The sequence below is a fragment of the Staurois parvus genome, unplaced genomic scaffold (assembly GCF_062004578.1).
Source record: "Staurois parvus isolate SC_StPar_1 unplaced genomic scaffold, SC_StPar_1.0 ptg000059l, whole genome shotgun sequence".
Lineage (NCBI taxonomy): Eukaryota > Metazoa > Chordata > Amphibia > Anura > Ranidae > Staurois > Staurois parvus.
This window is the reverse complement of record NW_028317855.1, coordinates 4,449,394-4,468,243: the sequence shown is the minus strand read 5'-3', so window position 1 is coordinate 4,468,243 and position 18,850 is coordinate 4,449,394. Positions and strand designations below refer to the sequence as shown.

Here is an 18,850-nt window from a genome sequence, read left to right as displayed (position 1 = left end):
TAAATTATTAAACAGAAATAGACCTTCCTATCACTTTCAGCCAAGCAGGCTGCCATCTAGCCTCTGATCTTCCAACTGCCATGATGCTGCACATGTGGTCGGGTATGGCACGTGCCATTTGATGGTGTGACAAATTGGTTGAGAGCACAAGCAATTGTGACAGTTTAAATTCCCGACACGTGTTGTTTTTTTCTTTAAATGTTAAATCGATGGGTCTAGTTCTGCTTTAAATATTCAAACTTCCAGGACCCATTATATCCTTTTCTGTTGTATTGTATAAGGCAATACAATTACATTTTATGTTTATTGATCTAAGGGGGACCCAAAGCTTGCATTTTAATAACTTTAAAGTGGTTGTAAACCCTTACCTATATCCATGAAGTGCCTGGGCTCAAGTGATACACAGAGATGAAACAAATCATCCTACATACTGTATGTTGTACCTGTTTATCTGCAGCTGTCTTTCCCCGACATCCAAAGTGCAGAATTAACACAGGATCTCTCAGCTTTGAAAATCAGGGGGCGGGGAGCTGATGTTCCTTCAGGAGAGCTCAGAGAGCTGATTGGAGGGAAGGTACATGCCCCCTCATTCACGCGGCACACTGGAACAGAGCTGATGCTGTCAATCACAGGTTGTGCCCTCCCCTGTCACTATTTTTATCTTGGTGCCAGAAGTGACTCATGTTTATAGCAAAGGAACAAGGCAGTGGACATAATAAACAATTAGTACCCTGGCTTGAGACAAGCGCACACTATAGAGGGATATGCTTTGTTAATATTTCGTGTCTTAGGTTTTCAACCACTTTAAATTAGCTTTAGGGCACAGCAGATTGCCTAAGACAATACTTTGTCCATGCACTTTAATAACTGAATCCTGAAATTGAACAAACAGTGTAACTGTTAGTATTAGGTTTAACCTTTTATTTTTTAATTATAATGTCTTTTTAGATCGCCGTGGCTCAGGGAAACCTAGACCAAAGAGTGAAGGGTTTGAGCTTTATAATAACACTGCTCAGAATGGGTCTCCAGAAAGTCCCCAAATGCCTTGGCCAGAATACTCAGAACCAAAGAAATTACCTGGAGATGACCGGCTAATGAAGAATCGTGCTGACCATCGTTCCAGCCCCAATGTAGCAAGTAAGGTTTATCAGTACAAAAGAAACAGGTTATCTCATTAGACTTTTTAACAACTTGTTAAACAAAAGATTCTGATTCTATTAGCAAGCATGCAGTCAGTTACAAATTGCCTTAATTATGTCTCCTGTTTACACAGTTCCATTTCAGTAGGCTTCATGAAAAATAGCAAAGCAGCCATCACTAAAGCAGATATTAGGCAGGTTTATTAGAGAGTGGACTCAAATGAAGCAAAATTTGGCTTCTCAAATTATTATTTTTTCCTAACCAAGTTTCTGTTATTTTTAATACAGAGATCATTAATTTGCAGTAAAGTAAAAATGAAAACCACTTACACCAATTTATAACTAACAAAAGTAAGGTGTAAATGTGTAAGACTGTTTATAGAACAATAAAATATAAAAAGTACCCTAGCACACTCGCTAGTTAGCACAAAAAGTCGAAACAGTTTAAGCAGTTTGCATTAAAACATTATTTGCAGTACCAGTGCAGTACCCACATATTATTAACAGTAGAAAGTACAGACAGCTTACTTTGAGAGTAAGTGGTCTGCATTCCCAGCACATACAGTATATATTAATGCTAAATATATAGTAATGTTAACATTTTGTAGCGTTTGCAATTACATGTAGATTTGGGACATCCATATTTGCTTATTACATATGCAGGATTTGCTTCCTGTTTTGTAGTTCTGCACAGTGGTTATTGCTCCTTCACACAATGTATGTCGATGGTCTGGCTGATATCTCAGAAGCTTTTATGGTTGTACGGTTAATTTAAATTGTATGCTTATACACTCAATCACCACTTTATTAGGTACACCTTGCTAGTACCGGGTTGGAAAATCCCAGTAGATTAGCAGTTTTTTTAAATACTCAGACCAGCCCATCTGGCACCAACAATCATGCCACATTCAAAGTCACTTAAATCCCCTTTGCGTCCCATTCTGATGCTCAGTTTGAACTTCAGCAAGCTGTCTTCACCACGTTTAGATGCCTAAATGCATTGAGTTGCTTCCATGTGATCGGCTGCTGATCAATTTGTGTTACCGAACAATTGAACAGGTGTACCTAATAAGAGGACGGTGAGTGTATGTATGTGTGTTATATATTTATGAAAAAAAAATAGAAGACTATGCTTTGACTCTTATGGTGAGTAGTGTATTTGTAAGGAAACTTGTCATGAGAGAAATATGCAGGCTATCATTTTTCACCACTCATTCTGAAGATGCTAGTTGCTTTGCTTTCATATTAATCCTCTTCTTTTTTTTTTTTATTTTTTTTTTATCCATGCTTGCTATAAGCAGAAGACATCTTCTCACCTTTGCTGACAATCCCAATTTGCAAACCTTTTTTTTTTTTTTTTCTTTTCTTTTTTGGTCTGTGACCTTGAAAGTATTGTAGCTAGTAGTGTGGCATAAAAGTTAGGTGGCTAGCATTTTCAGAATAAGGCCAGCAATGGAAGCTCTGTAGTTTTCCCATGATGGGCGGGGGGATTTGTAAATGCCTAGTGCATTACCTGTTATTTATCGATAGAAGAAACCAAAAAGCCAAATGAATACTGACAAAAGACAGGAGAAACATGCATGATAATAAATCCGGTGATCAGCCAGTGTGGCAATGAGTGACCAATCTGTGGCAATGTCAGCAAGCTGTTGTGTTTCAGGGATACATCACCTCCATCAGAGCTCAAACGCATCAGCTTGCCTGGTTGACCATCGGATTTGTTGTCATGCATGTTACTCTTGTCCTTTCTGAGAATTCATTTGGCTTTTTGGTTTCTTCTATCAATAAATTACAGGTAATGTACTAGGCGTTTGCACCCGTTGTGTGTGTGGGTTTTTTTTTTTTTTGTTTTGATTTTTTGTAGCATATGTTTGGATTCCCCTGTCTGAGGAGGGATGCATCGCTGAAGTATTTCACCGGAGTAAGTATAGACTCCACACAGTATCTTGGTCTGGTGATTGTCCTTTTGAACACTGGAGTAGTTGTTTGTTACTTTGGGCTCTTGTTCTTCTAAACAGAAAAGCAAGGAATGCTGTTTTAATGGGCAATATTGAACATCAGTTTTTGGGTTTCATTTATTTTAGAAGTTCTTTCTAAAAATATTTGTTACCTGATTTCATTTATTTTGTTTAGATCAGCCTCAAAGTCCAGGTGGAAAAGCTGCATATGCCAGTAGCTCAACAGTCAAGATCACATCAGTCTCTACAGGGAACTTGTGTGCTGAGGTTAGTTATGTTCGGTTTTGTGTATGTGTTGCGTCATTTTTATTATTTGGTAATAATGGCATCATATTTGTTTATCTGTATAGTTGTTGGCCTCTAAAGTTTTATATAGTCTGTAATGTATTTTATTTATTTACTAGATTTTTTGTTCAATTTGGATCATCTTTAATATAGGGGTCACCTTTAATTCCAGTGTCACAGACACCCTGTCCCTCCCCCCCCTCCCTCTCTCTCTCCCTCCCTCCCTCTCTCTCTCCCTCCCTCCCTCTCTCTCTCCCTCCCTCCCTCTCTCTCTCCCCTCCCTCTCTCCCTCTCTCTCTCCCTCCCTCCCTCTCTCTCTCCCTCCCTCCCTCTCCCCCTCCCTCTCTCCCTCCCTCCTCTCTCCCTCCCTCCCTCTCTCCCTCCCTCCCTCTCTCCCTCCCTCCCTCCCTCCTCCCTCCCTCCCTCCCTCCCTCCCTCCCTCTCTCCCTCCCTCCCTCTCCCCCCTCCCTCTCTCCCTCCCTCCCTCCCTCTCCCTCCCTCCCTCCCTCCCTCTCTCTCTCTCTCTCTCTCTCTCTCTCTCTCTCTCTCCCCCACCCTCTCTCCCTCCCTCCCCCTCCCCCCTCCCTCTCCCTCTCTCCTCCCTCCCTCCCTCCCCCCTCCCCCCTCTCCCTCCCCCTCCCTCCCTCTCCCCCCTCTCTCCCACCTCCCTCCCTCTCCCCCCTCTCTCCCTCTCCCTCTCCCCCTCTCTCCCCCCTCTCTCCCCCTCCCCCCTCTCTCCCCCTCTCTCCCCCTCCATCCCCCTCTCTCCCCCTCCCTTCCTTCTTCCCTCCCTCCCTCCCCTCCCTCCCCTCCCTCCCTCTCTCTCTCTCCCTCCCTCTCTCTCTCTCCCTCCCTCCCTCCCTCCCTCTCTCCCTCCCTCTCTCCCTCCCTTTCTCCCTCCCTCTCTCCCTCCCTTTCTCCCTCCCTCTCTCCCTCCCTTTCTCCCTCCCTCTCTCCCTCCCTTTCTCCCTCCCTCTCTCCCTCCCTCCCTCCCTTTCTCCCTCCCTCTCTCCCTCCCTCCCTCCCTTTCTCCCTCCCTCTCTCCCTTTCTCCCTCCCTCCCTCCCTCCCTTTCTCCCTCCCTCCCTCCCTCCCTTTCTCCCTCCCTCCCTCCCTTTCTCCCTCCCTCCCTTTCTCCCTCCCTCCCTTTCTCCCTCCCTCCCTCCCTTTCTCCCTCCCTCCCTCCCTCCCTCCCTCCCTTTCTCCCTCCCTCCCTTTCTCCCTCCCTCCCTCCCTTTCTCCCTCCCTCCCTCCCTCCCTCCCTCCCTCCCTCCCTTTCTCCCTCCCTCCCTTTCTCCCTCCCTCCCTTTCTCCCTCCCTCCCTCCCTTTCTCCCTCCCTCCCTCCCTTTCTCCCTCCCTCTCTCCCTCCCTCCCTCCCTTTCTCCCTCCCTCCCTCCCTTTCTCCCTCCCTCCCTCCCTTTCTCCCTCCCTCCCTCCCTTTCTCCCTCCCTCCCTCCCTTTCTCCCTCCCTCTCTCCCTCCCTCCCTCCCTTTCTCCCTCCCTCCCTCCCTTTCTCCCTCCCTCCCTCCCTTTCTCCCTCCCTCCCTCCCTTTCTCCCTCCCTCCCTTTCTCCCTCTTCTCCCTTTCTCCCTCTTCTCCCTCCCTCCCTTTCTCCCTCTTCTCCCTCCCTCCCTTTCTCCCTCCCTCCCTTTCTCCCTCTTCTCCCTCCCTCCCTCCCTCCCTTTCTCCCTCCCTCCCTTTCTCCCTCCCTCCCTCCCTTTCTCCCTCCCTTTCTCCCTCCCTCCCTTTATCCCTCCCTTTCTCCCTCCCTCCCTCCCTCCCTCCCTTTCTCCCTCCCTCCCTCCCTTTCTCCCTCCCTCCCTCCCTTTCTCCCTCCCTCCCTCCCTCCCTCCCTCCCTCCCTCCCTCCCTCCCTCCCTCCCTTTCTCCCTCCCTCCCTTTCTCCCTCCCTCCCTTTCTCCCTCCCTCCCTCCCTTTCTCCCTCCCTTTCTCCCTCCCTCCCTCCCTTTCTCCCTCCCTTTCTCCCTCCCTCCCTTTCTCCCTCCCTCCCTTTCCCCCTCCCTCCCTTTCCCCCTCCCTCCCTTTCCCCCTCCCTCCCTTTCTTCCTTTCTCCCTCCCTCCCTTTCTTCCTTTCTCCCTCCCTCCCTTTCTTCCTTTCTCCCTCCCTCCCTCTCTCCCTTTCTCCCTCTCTCCCTCCCTTTCTCCCTCCCCCTCCCTTTCTCCCCCTCCCTCCCTCCTCCTTCTCTCTCTCCCCCCCCCCTCTCTCTCTCTCTCTCTCTCTCTCTCTCTCACACACAAAGACTGGCAAAATCTTTGATGGAAACATCACCCAGTGCACCCTCACTGAACCCCACCAATTCAATTTTTTTTGGTAGTGTCATTAGGTGATGGACTTCTTCTCCTCTGGAAACGTTTCTACACCAGTCCTTTTTATTCTACTAATTAAACTGATATTACTATGAAGAGCCTCATGGCTTACTAGCAGTTTCTCAATTTATTAACCTCAATGTATAGCTTGGGAATTGTTTCTTGGACTCCGCATCAATGTGGTTAGCCTGTAATGTTTGCTTCGGGTGCTGGATCCTTGTTTTTGGCACATGGTGCAACAAGTATAGAAGGTCCGGGGCCATGGTCTATTCCAATGGCACCCAGACTCTAAAGACCCATTGAGAGGTATGCCTACCATGGCGCATTAAGTTTGGTCCCTTCAACAAACCTGCAGGACGAGGAAGAGCAAAGCATGCCTTCCAGTAAGGTTTCAAAACACCATAAGGTAACACAGGGTTTCTCTGTAATTGCAGATTTTCCCTTTTTACATGTGGGGTGTTAATTCACTTAGTGTATTATCCCCCTCTAATAAATATTTCTATAACATTGGTGGAGGGTAACATATTTACCTTTTTGAATTAGGCAGGATTTTCAATTGCAGCATGTTGCTTGGGTGGTGACAGCTGCAAACACCTTCTGATTGACACACTTCTACCTGTTATTCCAGCTAAGAATGCTAGAAGCATGTCTGCTTCTCCAGAGACAGACACTGGCCATTGATCAGCTCCAGGGTTATAGCAGCGTCTTTCTGAGGCACACAAATACCCTCTCATTCTGCATCCATTTCATGAGTACCACACAAGGAATCGTTCATTTAGCAATGGCAGATACAAGCTGTAGAGGAGCCTAGTAGCTCTCAGGCTATAGAGGAAAGGCCAGCAAAATGCTGAAATGGTGATACATGTTACCCTGCATTAGAGCAAGGTCCTGTATTGGACTGCTCCCTTCCTCCAATTCTGACTCCCTCTTAAGTTCACAACCATCAATCTAGAGTAGATTGTTGCAAGCTGCCTAGTTAAGGCAATTTTTACTGTAACATTTATTTAGAAAGCTTTCTGCCTTTCTGGAGCCTTTGGTCTCCATGGTCCAAAATCACTCTTCTGCCTCCCCACCACCTATTGAGTTCTTTTCAGGATTGTGACTCTAATCCTCCTTGAGGAGGATATGGAGAAGGATGAGGTGGACACAAAAGAGGATCCTGCAAAGGAATTCTCAGCTTCTGCTTTTTCTGAGATACAAGGTAAGGCTTTACGCCATATGCTTTCTACTGTAAGCTCACCTATTGATGTGTTGCATGCTAGAATTGTGCTAACGGCACTGGAATCACCTAAGCCTAAACAAGCTCCTGGGTACCAAACCGCTAAATATAAAAATACCTTTTCTCTGCACACACAATTTAGCTGTGCCCTGCATGAGGATTGCCCAATTCCTGACAAAGCATTTATTCTTCAAAAACCCATAGCCTGGTTTTATTCCATGGAAAAGGGAAAAAATTTATCAGTTTTGGTAGTGAATTATGCCTTATTAGTCATCAACAAACATCACTGTTCCTGGTGAAGATGTATCCTCTTGAGTCAACAGGTGCTTTGAAACCTTATTGGAAGGCATGCTTTGCTCTTGCTGGTCCTGCCTACAACTGGCCATTGCAACTATGTCCATTTTGTCAGACAGTAGCTGGCTGCACAAATGAATATAGAATATGATTCTATGGTAGAAGACTCTGTTCTCTTAGAAAAATTGCAGCTCATTACTCATGCACTGCTATTTTGTGTTGATGTGTCTAGGATGACATGGCTCTCAGTACAAATGTGCAGAGTTTTTTGGTTCAAGGCTTGGTCTGCTGAGTCTGCTTGTAAAAGGTGTCTTCTACGTATGCCTTTTGTAACTGAATGCCTGCTTGGTGAATCCCTTGATAAGTTTTTCAAGAAAGCTACTGGAGGGAAATTACTTTTACCCCACGAAAACAACCTAAGACTTCTACTGTTACTTCTACCTACTCTCACCAAAAGGGGTCTCTCATCTATCCATGCGCCCTCTATGATTCCTACCTGTTGATTTGCCAGCTTTATCTTAAAGACAAGAAGACTTGTAGGCTGCCCTGAATCCACTTCAAGGAGCAGTAATCCCTGTTCTGCAGAAGAAAATTTCAAAGGGTTTTGCTCAAACCTATTCACAGTTTCTAAAACAAACTGAAGCATTCACCCCATGTTGGACTTATGATCCTGCTTGTTCATAAATTCCTTTGCTTCTCTCAGATTGTATTAAAAGAGGTATAGACTCCAGAGAGAGAGATATCATATTACCCCTGTACAAATCATTAGTAATACCTCATCTGGAATATGCAGTTCAGTTTTGGGCACCAATTCACAAAAAGAACTTTGGGGAACTTGAGAAAGTACAGAGAAGAGCAACTAAACTGATAGGAGGCATGGAGGAGCTCAGCTATGAGGAAAGATTAGAGGAACTGAATTTATTCTCTCTTGAGAAGAGGAAAATAAGGGGGGATATGATCAACATCTATAAATACATCAGTGGTTCATATAGTGAACTTGGTGTAGCGTTATTCACATCACAGAGGACAAGGGGGCACTCTTTACGTCTGGAGGAAAAGAAATTTAATCTCCAAACAAGGTTTCTTCACAGTGAGAGCTGTGAAAATGTGGAATAGACTCCCTCAAGAGTTGTTTCTGGCCAGCTCAGTGGATTGCTTCAAAAAAGGCCTGAATTATTTCTTAGATACACAGAATATAACTGGATACTAACATTTATAGGTAAAGTTGATCCAGGGAATATCCGATTGCCTCTAGGGGGATCAGGAAGGAGCAAATTAGATCATGCTTTGCTGGGGTTTTTTTTGCCTTTCTCTGGATCAACTGTGGGTATAGGATTATAACTTTTTTTTTTTTTTATATATGGTTGAACTGGATGGACTTTTGTCTTTTTTCAGCCAGACTAACTATGTAAGATCAGGGGAATTTCTGGCATCAGTGGACATACAAGATGCCTACCTTCACAATCCTTTCTTTCCCACATGCCAATGATTTCTAGGGTTTGTTGTAGGAGAGCTTTCAGTTTCTCTCCCTCCCTTTTGGGCCCTCTACTGCATCAAGAGTCTTCACAAAGGTGCTTACTCCACTCCTGCCCCAGCTCAAAACTCGGGGCAATCATGTCATGTGACATGTGCTGCTGAAAGACCTCTCGGCCTTACTCTTGTCTTCTAACGTTCAAATGGTGACCCAGCGCCTTCAAATTTTCAGATGGATGAGCATCGTCAAGAAATCTGCCCTCCTGCCTGCCTATTGCTCAGAGTATCTAGGACTCATTTTAGCCATGACCCAGGTCAATTTTCCTGGAAAAGATTTCTTCTTTGAGGTCCAACTGGCATCCCTCGTCTCATATCTTTATGATCTACATGAGGGCTTTGGACCTTATAGAAGCCGCCCTCGAGGCAGTTTACTTCGCTCTGTTCCATTCCGGACCTTTGCAGCTCAGCATTTTCACAACATGGGATCTTCTGCTACTTATATACAACCAAGCAAAAATCTTGCCTGCGTGACGGATCAGCCCTGTAATCTGGGAAATCATTTTCCCCTCTGGTAGTGACAGATGCCAGCTTGTCAGGCAGAGGCAGGATTTACATTTCCCTAACTGTCCAGTGCACCTGGTCTCCACAGGGGTTTACACTTTCCATCATTCTGGAACTACATAACAAAATATATAACACCTGCTCTTGACATACACCCACATATTGACTGTATAAATAATCCAAGCTGCCGCTCCAAAAATGTACATTAATGAAGGATGAAAAAAAAAAGCTATTGTGTTTGATAAAACTCAGTGTTCAGTATAAATACAATACAAAAGTTGTAAACTACTAACAACCAATATGCGCACACAGTTCATGAAAGCAATAAATAAAGGTGAACTGTGTACAGCCTTCTACTATAAAATTGATGACTGTAATGTGACAATATAAACTTTAAACAACGTAGATTATAATGTGCAATATAAAGTGCATTTGTGCACACATAAAAATCAAATAATCAAGTCATCAGTGGATAGCAAAGTCCTAGAAGTGTCTCATATATTCTGTGCCACAGTTGACTGCAACAGCAAAGCATTCACATGTACTCTGGAGTGTCCCTTTTTAAAGTGCACACTTTCCGGACTCTGTTGATCCATTATTAAAGTAGGAAGGTCTAGAAGCGCTTATTACATATTTTCCACACCGTTGTCCTGGCAAACTTAGATCAACTCTTTAGTTTCATCTGTGGCTCTCCTCCTCTTCTTCACCACCAGAGCTGTCTCAAAAAGTCTCTTGGACTACTCAGTAAGGCTCAATATGGAAGACACAGACCAGACAGGAAGAAACTCATTGTGTAGCTATCTTTATTAAAATTAAATAAAAAACGTGAATGCACTCACATAATACAGTGCCTACCAGGCACCCGGAAGGACCAGCTTGTAATTGTATGGAGGAAGCACCCAGAGTAGAAATTATATCATTAGCCTTAAACTCTGCCCTATGAAGTTAATCACATCTGGACATCATCAGGGATGACGTTCAGTATGCATTTCCTCCAGTGAAGCTTCTCCTTCACCTGCCCTGCAGGATAGAGGGAAAAACAGATTCTAGTGATATTCATAGACCCAAATAGGCACAGGAGAACCTGGTACACGGACATAACTCAGACTCCTAGCAGATAAGCCTTGGCCTCTCCCAAACAGGCCAGACCCTCCTACAACAAGCCATTCTTTTCCACCCTGCTTCTCCACCACTGACTTTAACAGCATGGCTGTTGAAACCCAGGTCCTAAAGGTTAGGGGCATTGCCGATTCTGTCATTCCCACCTTCCTCTAAGTGACAAAATCTATTTCTCATAAGATATATCATCGTACCTGGAAGGCCTATTTTGGCTGGTGCAAAAACAAGTGCCTCAAGTTGTTCACACCAGTGTGGGCATGAAAGCCCATTCATTTGAGACCCAGACCCTCCTTTCTTCCTAAAGTGGTCTCTTTCCTTTCAAATCATTAAGGTAATAATCCCCCTTTCCCCAAGTCTTTCCCCAAAGCACACCAAGGAGATTTCACTGCATTGCCTGGATGTTTTCAGAGCCGTTAAGGTTTGCCTCGTTACAACATCTTCTTTCTGAAAAGCAGATTCCTTTTTCTCCTACCTGCAGCTCCCAAGAAGGGTTATCCTGCTTCCCCTTTCACAATAACTCAGTGTCTCAAGCAGCTTATTTCCAGGGCTTAGGTCCCCCCCATCCTTATTGGGGCTCTCTCTGAGATCTGTTGGCGTTTTTATGGCCTTTTAGAATCAATCATCCATTTCCTGGGTCTGCAAAGCCGCCACCTGGTCTTCTCTTAATACCTTCTCAAAGTTTTATATCACAAAACGTAAAAAAGGGCGCCCCATCCTAGAGCATTATCAGTTATACCATTTATTGGAATAGAAATTTACAAATGATTATGCTCAGACACTGATGAGTGTTAGGCTCATAATATACAATAGAAGGATCTCCAAACCTTACTGTAGCCTGTGGCCTTAGATGTATCACAGACTTCGTTGCAGCTCTATGTAGAGTGCTATTTATTGTGAATGGCACCCTAGTGCTCTGTACATTAGCAGTGCAGCCCACCACAGTACACATACTGTCTGTTGTACCATGCTGTGTTGCTAAAAAAAAAAAAAGGGTCATGTGTTTTATTCTTCCATTGTGCTACACTGGCAGCCAATTCATATTCAATGTACAGCAACATATTGCTGAAGTGAAACACAGCCCTTGAGAAGTCGGCACATTTTCTGCACATTTTAAAAGTCAGCCCAATTTAGATTATCATTAGATAACAGTGGGAGTCTGTTTTCCAGTTTGGTTGTGGTCACAGTGTTAGCCAAAGTTCTCTGGCTGTCACAATCCTCCTTCTCAAAAATTGTAGGGGTAGTATGGAATTGAATGTAGATATGTAGCTATTTGAAAGGAGAAGTTAGTGGAAAACTTTGGGTTTGTTTGCTTGCCTTACACATTTAACAGTATTTAGGGACTTTCTCTAAAAGCAGACATGAAATATACAGTGAAATATACAGTGAAGGAAATAAGTATTTGATCCCCTGCTTATTTTGAATATTTGCCCACTCACAAAGAAATTAGTCTAAAAATCGAATGGTAGATATATTGTAACACTAAGAGACAGAATAGCAACAAACAATTCAAATGATATGCATGTCTAACAAGTTATGCATGGATTTGCATGTTCATGAGGGAAATAAGTATTTGATCCCCTATCATTCATCAGGATTTGTGGCTATCAGGTGTCTTTCATACAAGTAACAAGCTGTGATTAAAAGCAGTCTCTAATCTCATTTTGTTACCTGTATAAAAGACACCTGTCCACAGGAGCAATCAAACAATCAGATTCCAAACGTGTAGACCTACACAAGGCTGGACTGGGCTACCAAAACTATCGGCAAGCAGCTTGGTGAGAAGGTGACAACAGTTGGTACAATCATTTGCAAATGGAAGAAACACAAAACAGCTGTCAGTCTCCCTAGGTTTGGTACACCATGCAAGATCTCACCTCATGGAGTGTCAATGATCAAGAGAACAGTGAGGAATCATCCCAGAACTACTCGTGAGGATCTTTTCAATGATCTCCAGGCAGCTGGGACCACCGTCACCAAGAAAACAATTGGTAACACACTACGCCAGAAGGATGGAAATCCTGCAGTGCCCGCAAGGTCCCTCTGTTCAAGAAAGCACATGTCCAGGCCCATCTAAACTAGTCCTCCTCTGCATCATTCAGATGTTCAGTGGCAAACTTCAAAGTGTTGTTGTCAGATGAGACCAAAATCAAGCTCTTTGGCATCAACTCAACTCACCGTGTTTGGAGGAGGAGGAATGCTGCCTATGACACCAAGAACACCATCCCAACTGTCAAACATGATGGTGGAAACATTCTGCTTTGAGGGTGTTTTTCTGCTAAGGGGACAGGAAAACTGCACCGCATCAAAGGGACAATGGACGGGGCAATATACTGTCAAATCTTGGGTGAGAACCTTCTTCCCTCAGCCAAGGCATTGAAAATAGGTCGTGGATGGGTGTTCCAGCATGACAATGACTCAAAACACACGGTCAAGGCAACAAAGGAGTGGCTCAAGAAGAAGCACATTAAGGTCCTGGAGTGGCCTAGCCAGTCTGCAGACCTAAATCCGATTGAAAACTTGTGGAGGGAGCCGAAAGTTCAAGTTGCCAAGCATCAGCCACCAAACCTTAATGACTTGGAGAGGATCTGCCAAGAGGAGAGGGCCAAAATCCCTCCTGAGATGTGTGCAAACCTGGTGGCCAACTACAGGAAACGTCTGACCTCTGTGATTGCCAACAAGGGATTTGCCACCAAGTACTAAGTTATGTTTTGTGAAGGGGATCAAATTCTTATTTCCCTCATGAACATGCAAGTCTGTGCATAATTTGTTAGACACGCAATTTGCATATACTCCAGAATGTTATGAAGCGTGATTATATGAATTGCAATTAATTGCAAAGTCCCTCTTTGTCATGAAAATGAACTTAATCCCAAAAAAAATTTCCACTGCATTTCAGCCTTGCCACAAACGGATTAGCTGACATCATGTTAGTAATTCTCTCAATAACACAGGTGTCAGTGTTGATGAGGGCAAGGCTCTGTCATGCTGATTGAGTTAGAATAACAGACTGAAAGCTTTAAAAGGAGGGTGGTGCTTGAAATCATTGTTCTTCCTCTGTTAACCTGTTACCTGCAAGGAAACACATGCAGTCATCGTTGCTTTGCACAAAAAGGGATTCACAGGCAAGGCTATTGATGCTATTAAGAGTGCACCTAAATCTACCATTTATTGGATCATCAAGAACTATAAGGTGAGAGGTTCAATTGTTGTGAAGAAGGCTTCAGGACTCCCAAGAAAGTCCAGCTAGCGCCAGGACCATTTCCTAAAGTTGATTTAGCTGCAGGATCGGTCACCAGCAGTGCGCAGATTGCTCAGGATTGGCAGTAGGCAGGTGTGATTGCATCTTCATGTAGAGTGAGGTGAAGACTTTTGAAGGATGGCCTGGTGTCAAGAAGGGCAACAAAGAAGCCACTTCTTTCCAGAAAAAACATCAGGAACAGACTGATATTCTGCAAAAGGTACAGGGATTGGACTGCTGAGGACTGGGGTAAAGTAATTTTCTCTGATGAATCCTTTTTCCGATTTGTTTGGGACATCTGAAAAAAAACCTTATCCGGGGAAGAAAAAGGTGAGCGCTACCATCAGTCCCATGTCATGCAAACAGTAAAGCATCCTGAGGCCATTCATATGTGAAGTTGCTTCTCAGCCAAGGGAGTGGGCTCACTCCCAACTTTGCCTGAGAATGCAGGCATGATTAAAGAGGGGTAAAAAAAACATCCTCCTTCTCCCAACCATCCAAGAACAGTTTGGTGACGAACAATGCCTTTTCCAGCATGATGGAGCGTCTTGCTATAAGGCAAAAGTGATAACTAAGTGGCTTGGGGAAAAAAACAATGAAATTCTGGGTCCATGGCCAGGAAACTCAGACAGATTTTAATCCCATTAAGAACTTGTGGTCAGTCCTCAAGAGGCAGGTGAACACAAAAAAAACCCACAAATTCTGACAAACCCCAAACATTGATTATGCAAGAATGGGCTACCATCAGTTAGGATGTGGCCCTGAAATTGTTTGACAGCATGCCAGGGCAAATTGCAGAGGTCTTGAAAAAGAAGGGTCAACACTGCAAATATTTACTCTTTGCATAAGCTTAATGTAATTGTCAACAAAAGCCTTAGAGACTTATGAAATGCCTGTAATTATACTTCAGAATACCATAGTAACATCTGACAAAAAGATCTAAAAGCACTGAAGCAGCAGACTTTTTGCAAATTCTTTGTCATTCTCAAAACTTTTGGCAAGGGCTGTAAATCTTCAGAGTTGCTAGAGGAAGGCATCGAGGCCTGCAGGCTTGTTACATGTAGCAGTTAGGGACTGCAGTCTTCTGACAGTTGTTGGTCGTGGACTGCGGGTTTGCTACAGAAGGTGGTCAGATATACACTATATCACCAAAAGTATTGGGACGCCTGCCTTTACACACACATGAATTTTAATGGCATCCCAGTCTTAGTCTGTAGGGTTCAATATTGAGTTGCCCCACCCTTTGCAGCTATAACAGTGTCAACTCTTCTGGGAAGGCTGTCCGCAAGGTTTAGGAGTGTGTCTATGGGAATGTTTGATCATTCTTCCAGAAGCGCATTTGTGAGGTCAGGCACTGATGTCGGACGAGCAGGCCTGGCTCACAGACTCCACTCTAATTTATCCCAAAGGTGTTCTATCGGGTTGAGGTCAGGGTGCAGGCCAGTCAAGTTCCCCCACCCCAAACTTGCTCATCCATGTCTTTATGGACCTTGCTTTGTGTATTGGTGCGTAGTCATGTTGGAACAGGAAGGGTCCATCCCCAAACTGTTCCCACAAATTTGGAAGCATGAAATTGGCGCCTTAAGAGTTCCCTTCACTGGAACTAAGGGGTCAAGTCCAACTCCTGAAAAACAACCCCCCACCGTAATTCCCCCTCCACCAAACTTTTCACTTGGCACAATGCACCCAGGCAAGTTTCATTCTCCTGGCATCTGCCAAACCCAGACACGTGCATTGGATTGCCAGACAGAGAAGCGTGATTGGTCACTCCAGAGAACACGTCCCTACTGCTCTAGAGTCCAGTGGCATGCTTTACACCACTGCATCTGACGCTTTGCATTGCACTTGGTGATGTAAGGCTTGAATGCAGCTGCTCGGCCATGGAAACCCATTCCATGAAGTTTTCTATGCACTCTTGTTGTGCTAATCTGAAGGCCACATGAAGTTTGGAGGTCTTTAACTATTGATTCTGCAGACAGTTGTCGGCTTCTGCGCACTGTGCACTTTAGCATGCGTTGACCCCACTCTGTCATTTTACGTGGTCTACCACTTTGTGGCTGATTTGCTGGTGTTTCCAGTTGCTTTCACTCTGTTATAATACCACTAAGAGTTGACTGTGGAATATTTAGTAGCAAGGAAATTTCACGGATGGACTTACTGCACACGTGACATCTTATCACATCACCACGCTTTAATCCACTGAGCTCCTGAGCGTGGCCCATTCTTTCACTAATGTTTGTAGAAGCAGTCTAGGTGCTTGATTTTATACATCTGTGACCATGGGGGTGGTTGGAACACCTGCATCCAATGATTTGGAGGGGTGTCCCAATACTTTTGGCAATATAGTGTATATGAGCCTGCCACAGGAAGCAATCTGGGACTGTGGTCGTGCTATAGGAGACTGCTAGAGATCATTGCAAATACTTTGTAAATGCTTTAAAGATTGTGACCAATATCAGTATTCCCTAATAGCTCAAATAGCATTGTGAAGATGATGTCAAATGTATACAATGAAATATCATAAAGGCTTTTTATTTTTTTCTCTAATTATCTGTCTAACATAACAGTATAATCAATACACTTTATTTCAATTTTGTTTATTACAGGAAACACCAGCCCCAGCAAGACCTGAGGCATATCCGATTCCAACACAAACTTATACTAGAGAATATTTTACTTTTCCAACCCCTAAATCTCAAGATCGGATGGCACCTGCACAAAGTCAATGGCCAGACTATGAGGAGAAGGTTCAGGTTCAAATGGGAAGCCACCATTCTAGCAATACCTCAGTCCAAGTAAGCCAATATATGAGACTAATAGTATGAGTAAACAGAAAAAGAAAGAAGGATCATCATTTGAACATGGCTTCAGATAAGTAAAATGAGCATTTGGATAGCTTTTTTTTTTCCCATATCAGAGGTTAAAGGGATCTGGGAGGAGTGTTGCTAGTATTCTGAGGTTGGGCTTTAAATGTTAATGGTCATATGCAATCTGTAGTTTCATGGTATTGCCTGTATGTAATACAGACTGAAGATCTGCTGAAATCATCCTAACTTGACTGGTAATGCCAAATTTACATAGTGGAATACAGTGCAGCTCACAGTAGTATGTGCAGAGGCAGTTTTTCCTTACTTAAAGGGAAACTATAATAGTTTGGCTTCAGTTTTATTTCATTTGTAAAGCATTTAATACTATTGGGTTATTGAAGGAGACATTGATATCTGCCTTGACTGAGCAGCCCTATAAAGGATGAGTCACTGCAATGATTCATTGAATTAAATTGCAGCTTGAGGTGATTATTGTGTCAACAGTTTTATTATAAAAAAAAAAGCATTGGAAGCTGTACATTGATAATCTGTACAGTACTTAGTCACTTTGTCTCTATTCTGACAAAAACCACACAGCATATAGCCGCAAGTTAAGCAGCGTTGCACATTACTGTGGTCAAGTATAACAAACATTCCAATGTTAGTCTGGAATTCAGCCACTACTTCCTTGCAACACCCCATGGTTTTATATTTAAATAAAAGCAATGACATAGTGAAACAGATTAGCACAAAACCGCTCCTAAAAGCAGCAGACATTTTTGCCACTCACCAAAGGACCCTGATAAAGACTAAAAAAAGATGTTTGAGATGGAGGGGGTATGGAGAGTGGATACTGGAAGAAAGCAGGTGAGTATGTTAAGGGGGGGGCATGAAGAGCATTAAAAGCAGATATGGGTTCCAGGAAAGTGAAGGGAAGGGGTAGATGGAAATGGCTGGAGGTAGGCAGGCAGAACAAATAGGGACAGGGTGCTTGATAGTTCTTCTGGGTGCTCTTAACCATTTCCAGTCCGGACTCTTTTACCCCCTTCCTGTCCAGGCCAATTTTCAGCTCTCAGTGCTATCACACTTTGAATGACAATTGCACGGTCATGCAACACTGCCCACCACTGGGATTTTTATTTTTTTTTGCTATGTAAATTAAAAAGTCCAAAAATTTAGAAAAAAAGTGTTTTTCCTATAAAAGTTTGCAAATAGTATTTCATCATAAATCTTGGCCAAAATTTATTCCGTTTATATTTTTAGTAAAAAAAAAAAAAAATTAGTTTATAACCAAAAATTATAATTTTTAAAAAAATTTTTTTTTTACTTTTTTTTTTATTTTTTAATATTTTTTATTTACTATTTTTTTTTTTTACATACTGTCACCCTAGCAGTGCAGTTCCCCCATGGTGACACTGTACTACTTGTGGGGGGTGATGAAGATTTTTTTTTTTTTTTACACTGATTGTTTTACACCCATAAAGGATGTAAAAGCAATCATTTCTCCTTCTCTCTAGCTGCATTCTTGAGAACTACTGAGTGAGCTGTGATTGGTCACAGCTTGTCACATGGTACAAGGCTGTTGTGATTAGCCTTGTACCATGTGACCCCCGTGATCATTCACAGATTTCACACATAGTAAGCAATGATCTCAGAAGTGACATCTTGCATGTGATCACTGATTGGCCAATCAGCGATCACATGATCAGGACCTCGTACAGAGGTCCCGTCCGACGATCGGTGTTCCACTGTGTCCAGAGGACACAGCGGGCACCGGATTGTGGTGCTGCGCGCACAAGCAGGGTGCGGGGTGGTCATTTAGAAACGGCCCCCCGACCCTGCACTGCCACTGTCCGGCCGTTTATATACAACGGCCGGAAGGGAGGTGGTTAATGTTGATTCTTGGGAATAGTTTTTTTTTTTTTGCCTTAAATTCTGCTTAGATGTGGTTCCAAAATATGGAAATTTGAAATATATTGTAAATAGTGGTAAAAAGTTTTAGAACACCCCCATTATATTCAGTTTTTATTGAAATCTAAACTGTTCAAATCCAACAAATAACCTGAAATGTTACAAGGGTAATCTGTTAACGGAAAGAGGTGATAAAAATAAAAAAAAAAACCAAACTGAAAAATAATGTACATTTCACTGTTGTACAAAAAGGCCTTTTTTAGGGAAGAAGTAATAGGTTAACAGCTCACAGTTGTTCAGCAGCAATGTAAGTAAATTGAGCCCGGAAAGTTTATTCTAACAAGTGTTACTGCTGTCCCAACTTTTTGATTACTTACAAGCTCTCTGTATAAAAGCAGTGTTGAAACAGACTGTTACTACACCCTCTTAAGCAATATTTGGACATTTTGTACGGCAGGAAGTAGTATATCACTATCAAAATGGTGTAAAAAAGGCAATTAACAAAGGAAGACAGCGAGG

General features: G+C 43.5%; 1 protein-coding gene across 23 annotated transcripts in view; it reads left to right on the top strand.

Annotated features, from left to right (window-relative positions):
• AFDN (afadin, adherens junction formation factor) overlaps window positions 1-18,850 on the top strand; it is a 314,907-nt gene that overhangs the window by 247,285 nt on the left and 48,772 nt on the right. For all 23 annotated transcript variants that reach the window (XR_016311500.1, XM_089668566.1, XM_089668562.1 and 20 more), the window contains 3 exons: window positions 949-1,137; window positions 3,273-3,364; window positions 16,220-16,408. Coding sequence is in view for 22 of the 23 variants with exons in the window: in XM_089668566.1 (XP_089524692.1) it covers window positions 949-1,137; window positions 3,273-3,364; window positions 16,220-16,408 (470 nt within the window). In the remaining variant the exon portion in view is untranslated. The remainder of the gene's footprint in view (window positions 1-948; window positions 1,138-3,272; window positions 3,365-16,219; window positions 16,409-18,850) is intronic.